The 17,363-nt window shown below is 56.7% G+C and overlaps 1 protein-coding gene across 1 annotated transcript; it reads left to right on the top strand.

Moving 5' to 3' along the window:
* Window positions 1–11,064: 11,064 nt before the first annotated feature.
* CDKN1A (cyclin dependent kinase inhibitor 1A) lies at window positions 11,065–15,594 on the top strand. The gene is made up of 3 exons (XM_042800267.1): window positions 11,065–11,161; window positions 13,329–13,739; window positions 14,237–15,594. Exons 2-3 carry the CDS (start codon window positions 13,337–13,339, stop codon window positions 14,284–14,286), a joined length of 453 nt encoding a protein of 150 aa, XP_042656201.1. The 5' UTR covers window positions 11,065–11,161; window positions 13,329–13,336; the 3' UTR covers window positions 14,287–15,594.
* Window positions 15,595–17,363: the final 1,769 nt, after the last annotated feature.

A 17,363-nucleotide genomic window follows, 5' to 3' on the forward strand; every position in this document is an offset into this window, starting at 1 on the left:
CTTGTTGTTTGGTATTTGAGTACCTGCTATATACATTCACATTGTAGAATGGGCGCTTGAGTCTTGTGGTCCAGCATGGTTTGCACTAAACGTGCTCTGTGGCCTGGGGTAAGCTGGCACTAGCCACTTCTTGTCTGGGACGCGCCTGAAAACTGGCCAGGCGCTGGAGATTCAAAGTCTCACAATGATTTTTACATCCCGGATGTGGGTTGGTAACAACACTTGAGGTATTTTTCCTGTCTGTCAGTTTTGGAAGTGCTGGTCTGTCACTGAAGCATCACGTGAAGATTTTACCTGGTAAAACCATGGCCTGGCCTCAGTGCAGTGAGAGCTCACAAACTGCCCAAGGGCTCCTTTTTCCTGCCTCTGAGAGAGAAGATGAACTCTATCAGTTGCAATTGTGTGTGTTTAGAGGAAATCCAGTGCACTGAACAATTGTGCTGTAATTTCCCTCGTCTGTGCTATGGGGGGTGGGGACAAGATGGTGGCAAAAAGGTGCAGTGGGAAGATTCTTCGTGTGCTGCTGTGAAAGGGGCGGGTGCACAATGCAGGTTCGGTGGTCAGATGGTGTTGCCATCTCGGCTGCTGAGGTAGTGTCTTGAGGTATTTATTTTTAACAAGTACTATTGACCCAGAGTCACAGCCCCTGGTACGAGCAGAACCGACCTGTTTGCTGAGAAGTGGGAAGGCTGCACGTGGTGCGAAAGGCCCACGCAGCCCTAAATCCTCTTAAACTGGGAGTGCAGCGAGCTTAGAAGGGACGAACACATCGTCTGTCCTCCCAACCTGCCTGGCCTGGTGCCTTTATTTTTGTGAGGGTCGATACCGCTGCCCAGGGCCTTGCTGCTGGTAGAGCAGCAGTGGAAGGGCCGGGCTCCTGGGGTTGGTGGCTCCTGGCTGAGGTGGCTCCTGGGGTTGGCGGCTGCTGCCGCGCACTGTCGCAGCTCCCCGGCAGAGGTCAGGGTGGCCTCATCAGCTGGATGGGGCTCCCGCCCTGATTCCACATCAGATTTGGTCTCAACATGTTGACAGACCAACTCCTCTGGGGATGTGTTTGTTCGGTGAAAGACAGCCAAGGGCTGAGATGATAATCATGTGCCACACGCAGCTGCCTTCCTTTTTTTAATACGTGCTTCTGTCGGGGTTTGATTTGTGGAAGGATTGCAGCCCTTGTCTCCTGGGAGCCGGCCTCTCTGCTGGTTCCTCTTGTGGTTACGCGGAGGGGAGGGAACAGTGAGGAACAAGTAGCCTTCAGTAGTTTCAGCTACCGAGGGGAAAGGAGGGAAAGAAATCTGAAGCGCTAGAAGCAGTGTACACTGTGGGGAAGCAGGTTGTGGGGTTTGTGTGCAGGGTAGTCTGCAGAACGGGGACTGTTTTATCAGTTTCAGGTTTCTGACTTTGTACTTTCCTCCTCAGCTGAATGATGAAGTTGGCTGGATCAGAACTGCTGCTTCACAGCAGACTGCTGGTTTTATGTAACCAGGTGGGGTTCTGATGGGGAACGAAATTAGAAACTTGTAGAGAAGGATGGGAAATGTATAAATACTGACTGCAAATAGCCTTTCTCCCAGGGTATAATTAGCAAGTGTTATTTTTAACGTGGCAACACATTCACGGATTTAAGGCTTCCAGTTTGCTTCTGTGAGAGGGTAACCAGCCTGGGAGCACCAATTACAGGTAGAGCGTTGTGGCTCGTGTTTAAAAAGTCTACTCTGAAATTAAATTTACAAGCAAATTTTTGTGTTGACCTTGGAAGTCCAGGGACATCCCTGGGCAACTCTTAAACCAGGAGGAGCCGCAAAACAATCTGTCCTGGCCAGAAGAGGACAGACGGACGCTCTGCAGTGGTTCCTTGGCAGAACTGGGCAGCTCCCACCCCATCCCCAGTGACGGGGGAATCCCAGCTCTCTGCTGCTTTCTAAGCTGGTTCATGGTACCCCCACCAGCGCGTTAAGCCGTATTTCTCGTGTGGGGAGCGGTTCAGCTGCCCCTGCTGTCGCTCGGCAGAAACATCCCGCGGTTCATCCCGTCCGAGCTCCTCGGACACTCAGCGCAGTGTCTGAGCACATCCCAGAAGCGCGTTAAACGACCGAACTACCCTCTGTTGGTGTGTGGTTTGTTCTTTTCTCACACTCTTCCTAGGGAGAGGAGAGTGTTGTGTGCAAATGGTTTTGCGAAGAAAGGGAATTTTTTTTTCATTTTATGTACATGCTGCTCTTTGTTGATGGCAGAGAAGATCATTTTAAGAATTGTGCCTTGCACTTACTAAATGGAGAGGTTAAGTATGTTCCTTCTTTTTGATGGGATGTGTTCCACCGATCTGCAGAGAGGTTCAGCTCACCAGGGCCGTGCCTGGGTGAGAAGTGGCAATCTGACAGAACACCAACAGTGGGTTTAGTTTAAAAAAAACATGTTTCAGCTACCTTTGGGGAGCTGCTGTACTTCACCCCCAAATGATCGTGTTCCTGGAGCTGAGCTATTCCGTACTCCAGTCACACCAAGAACTCCAATACATTCTTGAGAAAAGATTGCTTGCATTTCATACTCTCTGTCTTTGCATTTCTTTTTGTTTGAAGTCAAAGGAGACACACAAGAAGCTGTGCCATGCCCTTGGCTCTTCCCGCAGCAGCCGGCGCTGCCTGGAAGGGCAGGTTCCGCCTCTTCTCTCCGACCGTCTCCGCGCTTCTGGGGGCCCTGTTAGTGGAACTCACCGCTGGAAGCGGCGAGTGCCCGAGCAGTTCTGCAGCTGTTGTGCTGTTAACGTGACCTCTGCCCAGTTTCCAGTTTTACTTTTTTTTACTCGTGATCCCATCGCCCCAAGATATCACGACACCTCCAGCCATAAGGATCCACGAAGCATTTTGAAGGCTCAACAAACTTTCTCCCATTTCTGCTGCTTTTAATCCCTGTCCCTATACCCACGTTCAGGTCATACCCTGGAAATACTGTCCCAAAACCTGAGCTACAGCCACCGCCGTGAATCATCCCGCTCTGGTGCTGATGTAGCGCCGTGTCGCTTTGCTAAAAAAGAAAAAAGTGAAAAAACTGGAGCATCAACCCCTTTGGCAAACAGCAGGGTGAAGGGCGGAAGCGCAGTTCCAGTCGCTCCGGTTCGACCTTGGCTCCCGCGCAGCGAGGCGATAGCATGGCGCCTGAGACCTGCTGTAAAGAGGCAAGTTTCATTTCCCTGTTGCTGAAATGCAGCTAGCTTCAGTTTCACACCTCAACCTGCCCAAAATAGGCAAAATAAAGAGAGTTTTCCCTTGGCAGCTATTAAAGTCCCTCAGTGAAGCGGTTGCTGAAGCTGAAGCAGCATCCCAGCCCACGCAAAAGTGTTCTGGCTTCCTAGAAATACTGTCACTGTCTCGGTTTTCTGTTTAATTTCTGAAGTTTCACTGAGGCTCTCCTGGGTGACTGAGGCACCACCATTAGTTATATTCTGTTAGTGCCCTTCAAACAAATCCTGTTGTGGACTAAAATAAACACGAGATCCAGACAAATATAAAATAGACTATGCAATAGGAACGCTATGTTCTCAAGTGATTCATTCATCCATTATTTAATAATTTAGTAGCTGACATAACTTTTAGTTGAACAAATCTTCACATTGATTCCAGTGATGTTTCTGCTTGGTCCTCAAGATAATTTTAGCTGTCATTTTCTGAGGGAGTTACCCCAATTAGGAAAGGGAAATGTGCCTCCTTCCCAGCTGGCTTCTGCCCCCGATCCCAGCGGTGCCGCCCCACAACCCGCCGGTGGTACCCCGGGATTCATCCTGCAGCCAGAGTCCGACCGTCCCGTCCCCGGGCGCTTCTCTGGACAACCCACGGACACGCCGGCGGGTTGCGACGTCCCGCTAGCACCTGCGGACCCCGCAAAGCAGCCGGGCGCCGCGCGCCGCGGTGCGAAAAGCCCTTGGCGAGCTGCAGCCCTGCGGCGGGAGCCGCGGGATCAGGGTGGAGCAGCGGTATCAGGGTGAGGCACCCACCTCACCCTGGGTGTCACTGGGAGATCGCTGCAGCCAGCTGTCAGGGGGAAGCGTTATCTCCGCCGCCTGCAGAGGCTGCTTTGCCCATGAATATTCACCAATATTCAGCGGCGTCTCTGCGAGGAAACGCGGGTGCTCCGCCCAGCCTTCCCCCCACCGCCGCCGGCGGAGGGCTCGCACCGGGTCTTTGCTATAAAATATTTACAGTTGCTCGTTTCTGACTAATGGCAACATTATTTGCTGTCTCATTAAAATGCGGTCGGTCACTGCAGAACGCCCGCCGGCTGGACTGGGTGCCGTGCTTCCTGGTGCTGGTAAATGATGGATTGATCAGCTTTTCATGCAGTTCATTATAAGCTTTTTGGGAGGAGGTTGTCCCAGCACAGAGATAGGCTTCAGGTGTGGCACGCTGCTGCTCCTGCCAGTCGTAATTCTGGCTGACACGTCCCACTCAGAAACTCGTGGTTGAATGTCCACCAGATTTGGAGTCAGGAGTTTCCCCTGCACAGGGCCAGTTTGATAGGGACCAGTGGGGTTTTTTTTTTGACCTATAGACATTTTCAAGTTTTCACATTTCACAACCTCTGTCTCCTTCTTTGTCTCCCTCCTGCTCTCTTGGTGGCACATTACGGTCGGTCATCTGTGAAGCTTTTGGTCTTCTGCAAAGCCCAAGTTCGTTACAGGAGGATGAGAAGGGCTCTGGTGCAGCATCACTGCTGGCGGGTGACCTACGGGACATTTTTGAACCTCCGTTGCCTTACGGACAGCAGCTCCAACATTCTGCAGATTTCATTTCCCTGGGGTAATGTGGCTTCTCAGAGGTGAGGCAGGGAAACCAGCGCGGGTGGCTGAAACCAAAAGAGAGAGGTTTTACACTGGCACGTGGAACTCCCCGACTCGGCGCCCGTTTGGTGGAACCGAGCAGAGCCGTGGCGGTCCCCGTGGCCAGGGCTGTGCCGGTGCTCGGTGTCCAGGGCTGGGGGAGAGCTGCTCCTTCACCCCGGCTCCAGGAAATCCTGCTGTGGCAGGGAGGGCGTGATCGACCCTTACCCCGGCGGCTGGGCGGCGGCTGTCGTCTCATCATTTACTGGGAGTTACACACACAGAGCTGTCCCCTCCCACTGCCTCTGCTCGGGGCAGGACCGTCTGTCTGTCCGTGCTGCGTGGCTTGGGTACTGCCGGGACCGATGCTGTTTCAGGCATCCCTTTACTCACGGTGCCACGGGGCCGATCTCTCCCTGCCTCTGCCCCTTCCCTCTCCTCTGCCCCACACCCAGCCCCGCTCCTCGCCCCCCAGCACAAGGGCGAAGTGAATCACGGCCCCGTGCCCGCCCTCCCCGGGGGTGACAGGATTCCCAAAACGTGTGACACGAGCGGGGAGATTCCAGGAGATGCTGACCCAGGGTGAGCCACCGCCAGGCCGGGCGAGCGGGCCGGCACGTGTCCCCCAGAGCCCGGGGTTTGGGGTTCGGTGTCGCTGCCTCCGCAAGCGGGAGCGGAGGGACTTGTGTGTCTGACTGCTCGGGGCGGAGGGTGCTCCGCCGAAGCGGGGGATTATTTTGAAAGCTCACGTCGTGAGCAAGCATTAGTCAACAGCTCTCCGTAGTCACCTCCTCATCCATTGGGAAGAAGTTACATCAATCGACAGATTCCCACTGGCCTGGCTGCACCGGGACCTGCCGGGGGCTGGGGAATCATACACCGCAGGGACGGGAGCAATTCTGCCCCGCGCTCCGCTTGCTTATTCCCACCCATGTGGTGAATCCTGCTGTGGCAGGTCCCGGTGGGGCTGGAACCGCCCCTGTCCTCCCCTGCCCGCTGCCACCCCAAGGGGAAACTTCCCTTGCCTTTGCTCAGGTGCCTGTGGGGAAGAGCTGGCTGCAAAAAAAAAAAAAAAAAAAAAAACCAAAACCTATGGACATTTTGGATGGACCTTATTCCCCTCCAGGAGTTTTGCAAAAGGCTGGAGCCGTTCGCCCCGGTTCCCAGCGAGGCATCTGTGCCCCCTCCGTGGGTGCCGGCCGTCTGCACGGTCCTGCCTTGCTGTCGGGTCGTAGTCAATGAGGTGAAGCAGCAAGTAAATAAACAGGCAAACAAGCCCGAGGTTCGAAGCCAGGTACTCCCTGCCGCCCTCGCCGGGCTCTGAACAATGAGGTCCTTTGCTGCCAGCAAAAAAAAAAAAAAAAAAACAAACCAAAAAACAAAACCAACCCACAAAGCTTCCAAGCTGCTCATGGAAAGTCAGTGAAGCAATTACGCTAATGACTATGAATGGGGCTAAAAACAATCTTGGATGAAAATGAGTGAGGGGCCGAATGAAGCGACCGATTCATAGCCCGGCTCCCACATCCAGGAATATTTCCAGTAAGCAAAGGCCTCGTTTTAGGGACTGTCTCATCCCCCATTTGTGCTTGGTGGGACTCTATTTCCACTCTGCTGGGTCTGGTGTCTCATCAAAATGCCTTCATAAATGGAGCAAACAAGGGCTGTATATGGCGGGGAAACAGTCAATTAACACGATCCGAGTTCTTTTAGGGGCAGAGTTAATCAAGCATTCAGCGTTTTGTCATTCTTGTCTTTCTTTCCTGGGAAAATCCTATTAGTATAAAATCACTTAATTGGGCACTTCAAAGAGCTGATGGGAAAACAGTCTTCGCTGGGATATAAACGCCATTCAGCCGAACACTGGGTTCATTTAGACTTTTGCTGGAGCGTGAGTGTTTCATTAAGAGCCTTCACGTTTCCCACTTAAAAGAAAAAAGCTTGTTAGTAGAGATAATAAAAAAAACTAAAATCCTGGAGATTTGAATCTTGCTGAAGAGGGTTTTTACTGCCTGAATACACGGGGCTTTGTTTCAGGGCTTTGTCCCCAGCAGAGCCTCTTACACCTATAGGGAGTGCCTGTCACTGCTTTCCTGAGCCGAGCGATTTCACACCTGCCTGGGCTGCTCTGTGAGTAGAGGCTGTTCGAGGGGGGAAGGAGTCACCCCCCGTGCCCCAGGAGAGGTGGGTGCCAGCCCTGGGCAGACCTTTGGGGTGTCGGATGGTGCGTGTTACAGGACCAAACCCCAGCCCCCATGTGCTCATCCCCGCCCGCTCTGCTGGGCTGGAGGTCCCCTCTTAGTTCCCCTGTTCTCAGGTTGTTTCCCTGGGCAGAAATTCAGGTTTTTGCAGAGCTTATGTTTATCCCACCTTAAAAAATAACAGTGCGATCTGTCGTTGCCAACTCCATCCCAAAGGACCTGAAGGATGTCCATCTGCTCAACACTTTGCCGTTTCTTCCCCCTACGTTGGTTGATCTAACAGGAATATTATGTTCCCCCCTGCAAATAAACACTTCATGTGCACCTTTAAGCCCCAAATCTCCAAACCTTCCTCGCTGCTGAGGCGGGCTGGGTGAGAAACCACACAGATCACTTTGTTTTTGCGGTCAGCACTGGCAGGCTTATGTCTGGGAAAACATTTCCAGATCAACCACGTGTTTATGATGAAATTGTAATGACATTTTGTGCTCAGCCTTTACAAAATCCTTACATATAGGTGTTCACGTGCATTTCACACAGTTGTTATGAGCATGGGCTGGACCTCAGCATGTGATTCCCATCCAACACACCGAGATCCTTCCTTGGCGCAACGTTTGGTTCCTCGCTCGGGGGTCAGGGTTACCTGAGGTGGCTCCACAAAGCCACGTTTCCCCACTCTCACCTCCTCACCCGAGGCTGGGGCATCCAAACCCTGATTTTTTCACCCAGCTCAAACCACTCCCCCGCTCCTCGCTGAAGCTCCCACCCTCATCCCCTTGGCTTTTCGGGGTGCTGCTCCCCGTGTCCCCTGAGAGGATGAAACGTGGTGTCAGAGCCGATGTGCCCGGGCACGTTCCCCTGACAAATCCCCGGCCGTGCCGGCGCTGAGGACGGGCTGAGTCACACACCGACTCTGCCCGCTATGAATAATGTATTTGCATCTGTGTCTGCAGCGGCTCCCTCACCCCTCGGCGTCTGCGGGACCCACCTGGGGAGATCCCCCGGGGAAGGAAACGCTCCCGAGGGTCCCTGGCCGAGGCAGCGACTGCCACTTGGGGTTTAGGTGCCCCTGGTGCTGGGAAGCAGATTTCTTTGAAGGCTATGAAATACGCACTCATTTAATACATTCCTTTTGCTTCCAGGCGTTAGGATGGGTTTTTCAAGCAAACCACAAGGACAGATTCTCCCACGGTCACACTCCTCCCGGGTGGGGGTTTGGGACACCCCTCGGGGAGGACGAGCCTGGGACGGGAGAGGTGACCACTCCCCGGCGCCTCTGACCTGCTCCTACTACTGCTCCTACTACGCCTTGTTGGGGCTGAACATCATGAGTCACCTTTGGGATATTGTTTTTTTTTTAAAAAAGTTCCTGTACCGCCTTCTGTATTAATCACACTTTCTTTTCCCCCTTTTTTTCTGGTGATGCCACTGCAGACTTGACCATGGACTCTCTGACCCAGACCCTGACGCCATTCCTCTCCCCACTTCCCATTTCCAGTAACCCACTTTGCTGAGGTCTCCTCCGATGCTGGTGCCGCCGCGAGCCGGAGCTCCAGCTCCCCGGGTAGGGGTGTGAGGGAGGGGAGCAAAAGCAAAGTTTTCAACAGCCAGAAACCTGCGCCCCCACCCCCCCTCCCCATTCCTGAGGCACAAGGACCTGACCCCCACCCCACCAAAACCCACAGAGATAACTATACTTTCCTAAGGGAAAACTACATCTCATTTATTTTCTGGCTGGTTTTGCCCTGGAATATATCCCCTGTGTAACTGGGGATATTCGCATCAGCCGGGCTGGTTGGTTGCCTCACGTCACTTTGCTTTTTTAATCCCTCGCTCCTCAGCAGCGGTTGCTGGAGTTCGCTGCGGGTTGCACAAGCGAGGCCACTCCTTCCTCTGCCACTCTGGGCACTCATTTAAAAAGCTGCCTGTTTCGATAGTCCCATTCCCTTTTGTGTATGTGGGGAAGGAGGGCTTTCATGGAAAAAAAAAACCCAAACAAACAAAAAAAACCCAAACCAAACCAAACCAAAAAAAAAGAAAAAAAGGCAAGCTGGTTTAAGCAGTGAGCATCCTCTGCTTCTCCCCAGCTCGCAGCGGGAGGCCATGCTGGCTGGGGGGGGGATGCCCACGGCGCTGCAGCTGAGATGGCACCGGGCTTCCCGTGGGTGCTGATCGCATCTTCCTCGCACCCAGAGGGAGCGAACCAGCAAACTGCAGCTGGAGCGGAGCTGGCGGTTGGCAAGGAAATGATCTGCTACCGCAGAGCGACGCATCCAGCCCTCCGCACTGCGGCTCTGACAGCTGCTCTTTGCAACCAGGAGCAAAAATCATTCCCACGTGGAAACATCAGCGACCGCTTCCCTGCGAGGTTCCAGCTCGCTCCCTCCTCTCCCTGTGTGTTATGCACAGAAAGTCAGGCTGAATTCAGGAGCACCCCCAGCTTTGCCAGGATGGATTTTCTGCAGTAGTGATTTAGGATGCTTTCCCATTCCCCATCCTCCTTTCACCTCCCCATCCCACCGTGCCCACCCAGAGGCAGCCGAGGGGCCGAGCAGCTGACGATGACCCAAGTGCCAGGGACCAGCGATGCGAAGGGGGCACGGGGATGGCAAACGCTGCTGGGGTGCATGGCAGCCTCCAGCCAAATCTGTCTAAACATATTCTCCAGCTGCTTGCATTGGTGGAAAGCTGCTGGTCCAGCCAGAAAACGCACGGGTGTTTTGCACGCCGAGGGGCTCGCTCAGCACCCACTGGCTCCGGGGGCCTTTGAGGGTGCCTGGCACGGCCAAGGGACCGCTCTAACTCGGTCCTTGTCACTTGGAAGTGTGCTCTCACCTTCTTGTGCCCCACAGGAGTAGCCCCCGTTTGCACCCTTGCTGCCCAAGTCGTGATGCCCAAGGCGCCCGGGCAGCTTATGCCACGCTGGGAGGGTGCTGCAGAACAGGACCCCCCGCCCCGTGCGCGGGGGTGAGGTGACTCTCAGGGCACCAGCTCCAAGGCCGTGGGGCAGAGTCAGCCCCACTGACCCCGCTCTTTCTGCGGCGCAGGGGTGGGCACCCTCCGGCCTTGCAGTTTAACCCCGGCAGAAGCTGCCCTGGGCTCAGCCCTCTCCTGCCTGTGCGCTTGGATGTATTTTCCAGATCAGCCACAGACCCCTCCAAATCCTGCGCGCCGGTTCCTGCAGGACATGCACGGACTTGTTCCTCCTCCTCCTCCTCATCCCTGCCCGGGAGCCTGCAGGACTCAGAGCAGCGGATCTTTCCCAAAACGCTTTTCTCCGGCTGCAGCCGGGGGCTGGGGGGGGGGGCTGAGGTGGCAGAGCAGAGCCAGGCCCCGGGGACAAAATCCAGCAGGAAAGGCCAGGGGCAGCCCACGCAGCCCAGGACGGGGTCGGGCAGCGTGTGGGGTCCCGGGGAGCATCATCCCGGTGTGGCTCTGAGGTGGGCACCCCGAGGGGCTGAGTCGCCCTTTCCTCAACCTGTTATCCCCCCCTTCCTGCAGCGACCCGGTGGGCGGGAAAGCCTGGGTGGGATGGGGACCCCCCCACCCCCCCTCCAGTGAGCTGAAACGCTGCTCTGTGTCTCCCAGTTGGGACAGGGCACCCCTGTATCCCTTGATGGGGGGTCCCTGCAACCCCTAGGAAGGGGGTCCCTGTACCCTCTGATGGGGAGGCTCCTGCATCGCTGATGGGGGGGGGGATGTCTCTCCATCCCCTGATGGGTGGGGTCCATGCACCCCTCTTAAAGGGGTTCCCAGCACCCCTGATGGGGAGCTGACTCCTTCCCCTACTGGGGGGGTGTCCCTGCACCCCCCCCAGGAAGTGGGTCCCTGTATTTCCTAACGGGGGGATCCCTGTATCCCCTGATCGGGGGGGCCCCTGCACCACCCCCCTCACCCACCCCCCCACCCCAGGAAGTGGATCCCTGTATTTCCTAACGGGGGGATCCCTGCACCCCCTTAGGAAAGGGGTCCCCGTGCATACTCCTGGGAACGGGGACTGGGATTTGGTGGGGGGGGGGGGGGACACACACACGGGGCCGGGGCGGGGCGGGGGGGAAATCCCGGGCGACGCGGTGAGGCCCCGCCCCGCCCCGGTATAAAGCGAGACGCGACGGGCCCCGGCGGTTGCGAGACGCGGCGCAACGCGACGGTGAGTGGGGTGGGTTCGGCCCTTCCCTGCCCGCTGGTGCCGGGGGGGCGGTTTCACTGGGGAGGGGAGGTGTGTGTGGGGGGGAGAAACACGACACGCACCCACCCACCTCGGGACCGGCGGTGCCCTGCTCGTGGGTGAGGCGCGGAGAAAGCCGGGGGGTGGGGGGGGAGCGGTTCGGCCCCGGTAGTCGCGTCCCCAGCGCGGCGTGGGGAGCGGGGCCGCTCCCGGGGCGTGGGTGGGTGGGTTATGGGGAGCCCCCCGGCCCCCCGGGTGGGCGCGGAGCCCCGGTCCGGGCTGCGCTCGCCCCCCGGCGGCGGCGGGGCGCGGTGCGGGGCGCGGCCGGGCGGCCCCGCCGCGGAGCATCCCCCCTGCGTGACCGCGGTCCCGCGAGGGCGGCCGATGGGGATCCGGACACCTTCCCCCGAGGGCTCCGGCATAACCAACCCCCCCAGCCCCGCGGGCTCCTCGGTGTCATGAGCGGGGCGTTCTCTGTGCCTTCCCCCGGGGAGGCACCTGGCGCGGGGGTCACATCGGCCACCGGCTCCGTCCACCCCCGGGTGTGGGTGCTCCGGGCCCCTCCCGCTCCACAAGCCTTCCCCCAACTGGTGTAACTTGGTCCTGAGTGTCACGGGTGCTCTTGGGGCTTGGGTGGGTTTAATGCAGCCGTGCACCTGCATCACCTCTTTGTCCGATTCTTGGGGTTCTCCAGCTGAGTTGCAGGAAACCCCGAAGCTTTTGCTTTGTAGAAAGCAGCGCCGGCCCCAGGGGAGGGGACGGGGACCTGGCCCTGCTCTGTCCCCGTTTGGTGGCTCGGGCAATCCGCAATCACAAGTCGGGGCGAAGCCGCTTTATCTCGAGGTGCGGAGCTCTGGGGTGGCACTTGGGCCGCGGCGGTGGCGTGAGGCCGGGGTGATGGGCGCCCGACCCCGGCGGGGAGGGCTGGAGGGTGTCAAAACACGTCCCCCCTCCTGCTACCTGCCCCGGCTTGCCCGGACATGCTGGGACTTGCCTTGTGGTGAGGTCACCCTGTTTATGCGCCCTGGCTGCCAGGAGATAGGAAGCTGGATTTCTATTTTTACTCGGGGATGCCCAGTCTGGGAGCGGGGCTGGGCTGGGACAGGGTGGCCCCGAGGACGGAGCGTGGCCCCCCCAGCCCCCGGGCTGGCGGCTCTCCAGGGGCCCAGTGCTGGTGGTGTGCCTGGGAATGGGGCGCAGGCGATCCCGGGGGGGTCGGTTTGGGCAGAAAACTTCCCTGTAGGAGGCTGGACACCCCATCCCCGGGGACATTTGGGGGGGTCTGTTGTGGTCCCAGACTGGGCGGGCAATGAGAAAGCTGTCTTGCAGGGATTTTATTTCTGTGAATCTTGATTTTTTTAAAAGCAGACTTAACGAGCACAGCTATCCAAGCAGGGTCAAGCCTTAGCTCTGAAAACCATCAAATCCCAGAACGTTTGCTTTTCTTTGATAACGAGGTTACTCATAACCATGGGTGGTGTTGAGGGATCCTTTAGCCCCACACATGTGTAAGCGGGAGGACTGCTAGGAAGGAAAGGCTTTGCCACTTACTCAAGGGTCAAGGGTTTTGGCACCGATTTGAAAAAAAAAAAAAAAAAACAAAACAAACAGGGTCTTGTCTCTGGTTACCCAACAGCTTCTTGCAGATAACAGGGGTGGTTAACTAAGTGGTCAAGCTTGTGGCACGTTCTTGCAGTTGCTTAAAAGGCTTCCTTGCCACTGGGCCTGGGTTCTTGAGATGAAGAAACTGGTCAGAAAAACATCCTGTTGCTCCACTTGCGTTGTGCCTGCGTGGAAGTGGGAACGCAGCGGGTTTGTGGATGGAACCGGTGGCAACATCGAGGTGCTGGATGCTCTGCCCTGGCCGGGCTCTGCCTGCTGGAGGAGGAATGGGGAACATGGGCACCTTCCCCATCTTTCTGCATCGTGCCGGGCTGTGTTTGACCTCAGTCATGCTCCGGCCTCTGCTCAAAACACTGCTAAAATCCCAAATGTCTGAGATGAGTGCTGGCAGATGGAGGTCCACTCTGGGCTGCCTTGTTCCCACCTTGGTTACAGCGTGTCTTTGCTCTCCTAGCAAACATGCTGGCCCTCGGGCTTGCTCGTGGCTTGCCCAACACCCCACTAACTTGTTCTGCTTTCCTTCCAGTTGCCACGATGCCTCTGTTTCAGAGCAGGGCTGGGCAGATGCCATGCAGCAGCAAGGTGTGCAGGAACCTCTTTGGCCCTGTGGATCACCAGCAGCTCCAGAATGATTTTGAAGACCTGTTGAGGCAACAGCTGGAAGAAGCTCAGCAGCGCTGGAACTTCAACTTCGAGACGGAGACTCCCTTGGAAGGACAATTCAAGTGGGAAAGGGTCTTCCTGGCTGAGCAGCCGCCCCAGGAGATCCACAGCCTGGTCAAGGCCACCAGCAGTGAGAACAGGAGCTCCTTGGTCCACAAGGTCCCCTCCAAGGACCGTCTTGGCAGGATTTCCCCTGAGGGGTCTCAGCAGAGCTTGGGGATTTACAGGGCTGATTCCCCACAGAGCTTGAAACGTGGGCAGACCACTATCAAAGGTGAGTGCTGGAAGCTTGGTGTCACTCCATGCGTGCTTGGTGGCGTTGCTGGTGTCATGACTCTCCTGGTAGGGACAGATGGAGGGGACTTGGGTGCAAGAGCCCTGTCTGGCTCCCAGGCATGGGGAGGGGTCCAGTCTCCATGCATCTCTCCTCGGAGCAGAGCCCATCTTCCAAGGGGAAAACGCTGCCAGCTGGGTGTCTTTGGGTTGCTGGGGGCTTATATTGGGCTTGTGGGTTTTATAGCCAAAGGTGCCCCAAAATAGTTCATCCCCTTCAGTTCCCATGGCTTGAGCCTGTCCTCTAAGATCGGGGCCTGGAGTGGAAATAGGTGAGACCTACAGGTTCTTCTCCCCAGGAACTCTGGGTGGGTGGCTCGAAGATGGAGCCCACCTGGGCTGGGTTTTGGGGCTCTTCCCTTGCGACGTGTCCCCTTTCCTGCCCTGCTGCTCCCAACAGCCTGGAGGCACTTTCCAACCCTTTTTTCTACCTTCCAGACTTCTACAGCTCCAAGCGGAGGATTGTCCCTGACAAGCCCAAGCTGTGACATGGTGGAGCTTGGCTCCTCTGCTGCTGGGGACAGCCGCTGATGCTGACGTGCTCTGGGGGTGTCCGTGGCTTTTTCCCCCCACCCTGTACTGTGTAAGCTGTCTGTATGAAGCAATGTAGAGTCTGTAGTTCCCTATTTATGAGTAGCTCTGGGGTCCTGAGGGACCTCCACTGTGTGCAATGTGTAGGAGCAGCCCATGTTGAGGCTTGCAGCCCCATGGAGGACTGAAATGGGCCTGGTGGGACTAAGGCATTGCCCTGCCTGCGGAGAAGAGTGTCCTCTGCCCCGTGGTGGTGGGGCCAAACGTTGTCCTTGCACCATCCTGCTGTCCATCTATGGTCTCTCCCCCTGCCAGACTTCTGGCCATGGAGGACACTTGTCCCAGTCACTTGGTGGCACCAGATATCCTTTAAGAAAGGGTCACAGATATGGACTGTAGAGCCCTGGGACAGCCTGGTCCTGAGGCCACCCTGCTTGCTGGCACATGGTGGTGGCCCTCTTCCCAGCAGGATGGAGCCAAGCCCTTGTCCTGGGCCAGCCCGTCCCTTGGGTGACTCACTGGTGCTGTCACGGGTCAGGCTGCAGATGGTGACAAACCTGATGGAGGTCCCCAGCGCCGAGCTCCCTGTGGGACCAACACTGCCTGGGAGGCTTTGGGGGTTCCCTGGTTTCTGCTGACCTGAAACCCCACTTTCTTACCTTGTTGTTGGCTTGTTGAGTGCTGCTGTTTGCCCCCATGTTCCTGCCTCCTTCAACACTGACACCGGGCTGGGAGCTGCCTGCTCCGGCTCTGTTGGACTGCTCCAGGGAGGGAGTCCTACTCACCAGCAAGGATGACACCAAAAGACAAAATTGTTGCTTTTTTCCTGGACTCTTTCTCCTTTGGGGCTGAGTGGGGAGAGAGAGGACCCTCATTTGGCTCTGCAGAGTGAGTGGCTTTGGCCACCTCTGGGACTGAGGGATGTCCTGGAGTGAAGGCTGCTTGGTCCCAGCGCTGAAGGATGAGTCCCTGCTTTTGAAGGACTCAGCACTGTCAGGTCTCAGCACTTTCATGGGGTTCATCTCCTGCTCTGCTGGATTTGGACTCTGGAAACTGGTGCAAGATGGTCCCAGGCAGGAAAGGGACGGGGTCAACCTCCCACCTTGCATCGTGATGCACTTTGCTGTCGGTGAAGCTGGCAAGCTCCCAGCACTAAATGTTTATTTATAAAAAGAATGCTATTAAGTCTATGTGGAGAGGAAGGGGAAATACCTGTTTGACTATAAATGTTAACTCTGAATAAACACTTGTCTTGTGTAAGGGAATTGGTGTCTCTGGGTTAATGGAAATAAGTGTGCTGGGAGGAGGATGCTCTGCTCTGGGCCCCTGCCTGGCTCTGGGGGTGCAGCCCTGAGCTAGGCGCTGCCTGGGAGCAGGGGGGGCTGCAGCACAGACCCAGCTGTGCTTTTCCTGGAGCCCCTGTGGGAAGGGGCTGTCAGAGCCCTGGCTGACAGCCCTGGAGCGTGAGGCATCAAACCAGGAGCTGGGGAGCTGCCCAAGGGCCGAGAGGGGCAAAACCTCCCCACAGCCCTGGTGCTTTGCTCCCTTGGGGCAGCTGGGTGCCGGATTGGTGCTGCCACCCTGTCCCCAGCAGAAACTCCTGCTATCCATGTGAATGTAGGCTCCTCTGCTGCCCGGTATGAGCCCAGCCCTCTGCTCCAAACCCCCAGTGCACTATCGTGTGGGGCAAGTGGCCGTTAGCCACAAGCAAGCTGGTCACATCCCCACTCCTTTGGAGGGATCCTGGGTGTCCGAGTGTGACCATGCTGTGGGATGGGGATGTATAAGAGCAGGTGCTGGCGCTGCTGAAGGAAACATGCAGCAGCAAGTCCCAGGTGGGACTAAGACTGGAGCTGCTGGCTGCCAGGGCTGCCATCCCCTGGGCCTCAGCGCTGCTTCCTCTGAGGACTGAGCAAGACCTGTACGTGGACTGTGAGCTCAAGTTATGGTTACTGTGATAAATGACCTGATTTGCAGAGGATCCAGGTGGAAATAAAGTTTTCATGGGAACAACCTTGTGTCGTCGTTCAACCAAGGATCCCTAAAGCATCTCCTGTCGCCTTAGTGCTGGGTGACACAGCGATGCCCCTCGAAATGCAGAGCACAATCGTGCTGCCTTTCAGCTGCTGCTAGGCCCAGCCCTACAGATTTAGCTCTTTTAATCTTTCCCTTATGCTTTCCAGCCCCCTTGGCTGTTGTTAGCTGCTCCCCTCTGCTGTCACTGCCCATTTGTCAGGAGCAGTGGCAATGGAGGAAGTGAGAGATAAATCAGCAAATACCCCCTCGTCCCTGTTTGTGAGGCTCTGAGGACACCCAGGGTCTGGATCTGCTGTGCAAGAGGGATCTTGGCTCCTGGGCTCGAGTTTTGCCCCCACCCCCCCCCCCCCCAGGAGACCCCAGCCCTGCACCACCTCTCCTGGGTGGGGGAGGACAGTGTCCCCGGAGGTTTGGGGACACAAAATCATGATGGGCTCCCAGCAGCTGAGGAATGGACGGAAACTTTGCACTTTCAGTCCAGGTTGTGTTCTGCTGCTTTCCCACCCCAGCCTGGAGCGAGGATGCCGGGGTTCAAACTCCCACGATGGCCAAGCGGGGCTGGGAGCGGGGTCAAGTTCTTCCCTTCTTTTCCCCGCTACATTTAATCCCCTTTTGCTGAGACCTGCCTGGCATCTCCTTGGGGCTGGAAAGGGCCGTTGGTGCTGCAGGGCTGGTGCTAACCCAGGCACTGCAAGGCTCTGCCGCTGGAAGCGAGATGCCGGAGTCTTGCTGGGCAGGGGGCACGAATCAATGAGCCCTCCCAGAGGTATTTCAGGTTTTCCCCCCAAAAGCATCCTCAAGGAAAGTAAAGCCAAAATTCAGCAGCAAACAGCCCTGGGGGTTGTGAGAGGCAGTGACAAAAGTGAGCTCAGGGGTGGTTTCTGCAAGCTGAGCACCCCAGCCTGGCCACGGGTTTGCTTCCATCTGGGGTAACAGGCACCAGCTTTACCCAGATACTGGGGGAGAAACGGCTGAGCCTTGACTTGGCCAACAAATG

Source organism: Tyto alba, unplaced genomic scaffold, assembly GCF_018691265.1.
Source record: "Tyto alba isolate M040663 unplaced genomic scaffold, T.alba_DEE_v4.0 Super-Scaffold_30, whole genome shotgun sequence".
Classification (NCBI taxonomy): Eukaryota; Metazoa; Chordata; class Aves; order Strigiformes; family Tytonidae; genus Tyto; species Tyto alba.

What these genes read in the sequence shown, in the direction of transcription:
- CDKN1A (XM_042800267.1), top strand. Translation starts at nt 13,337, where the DNA reads ATGCCTCTGTTTCAGAGCAGGGCTGGGCAGATGCCATGCAGCAGCAAG. An exon ending in TGGGCAGACCACTATCAAAG is followed by an intron (nt 13,740 to 14,236) that starts GTGAGTGCTGGA and finishes TCTACCTTCCAG; the next exon opens with ACTTCTACAGCTCCAAGCGG.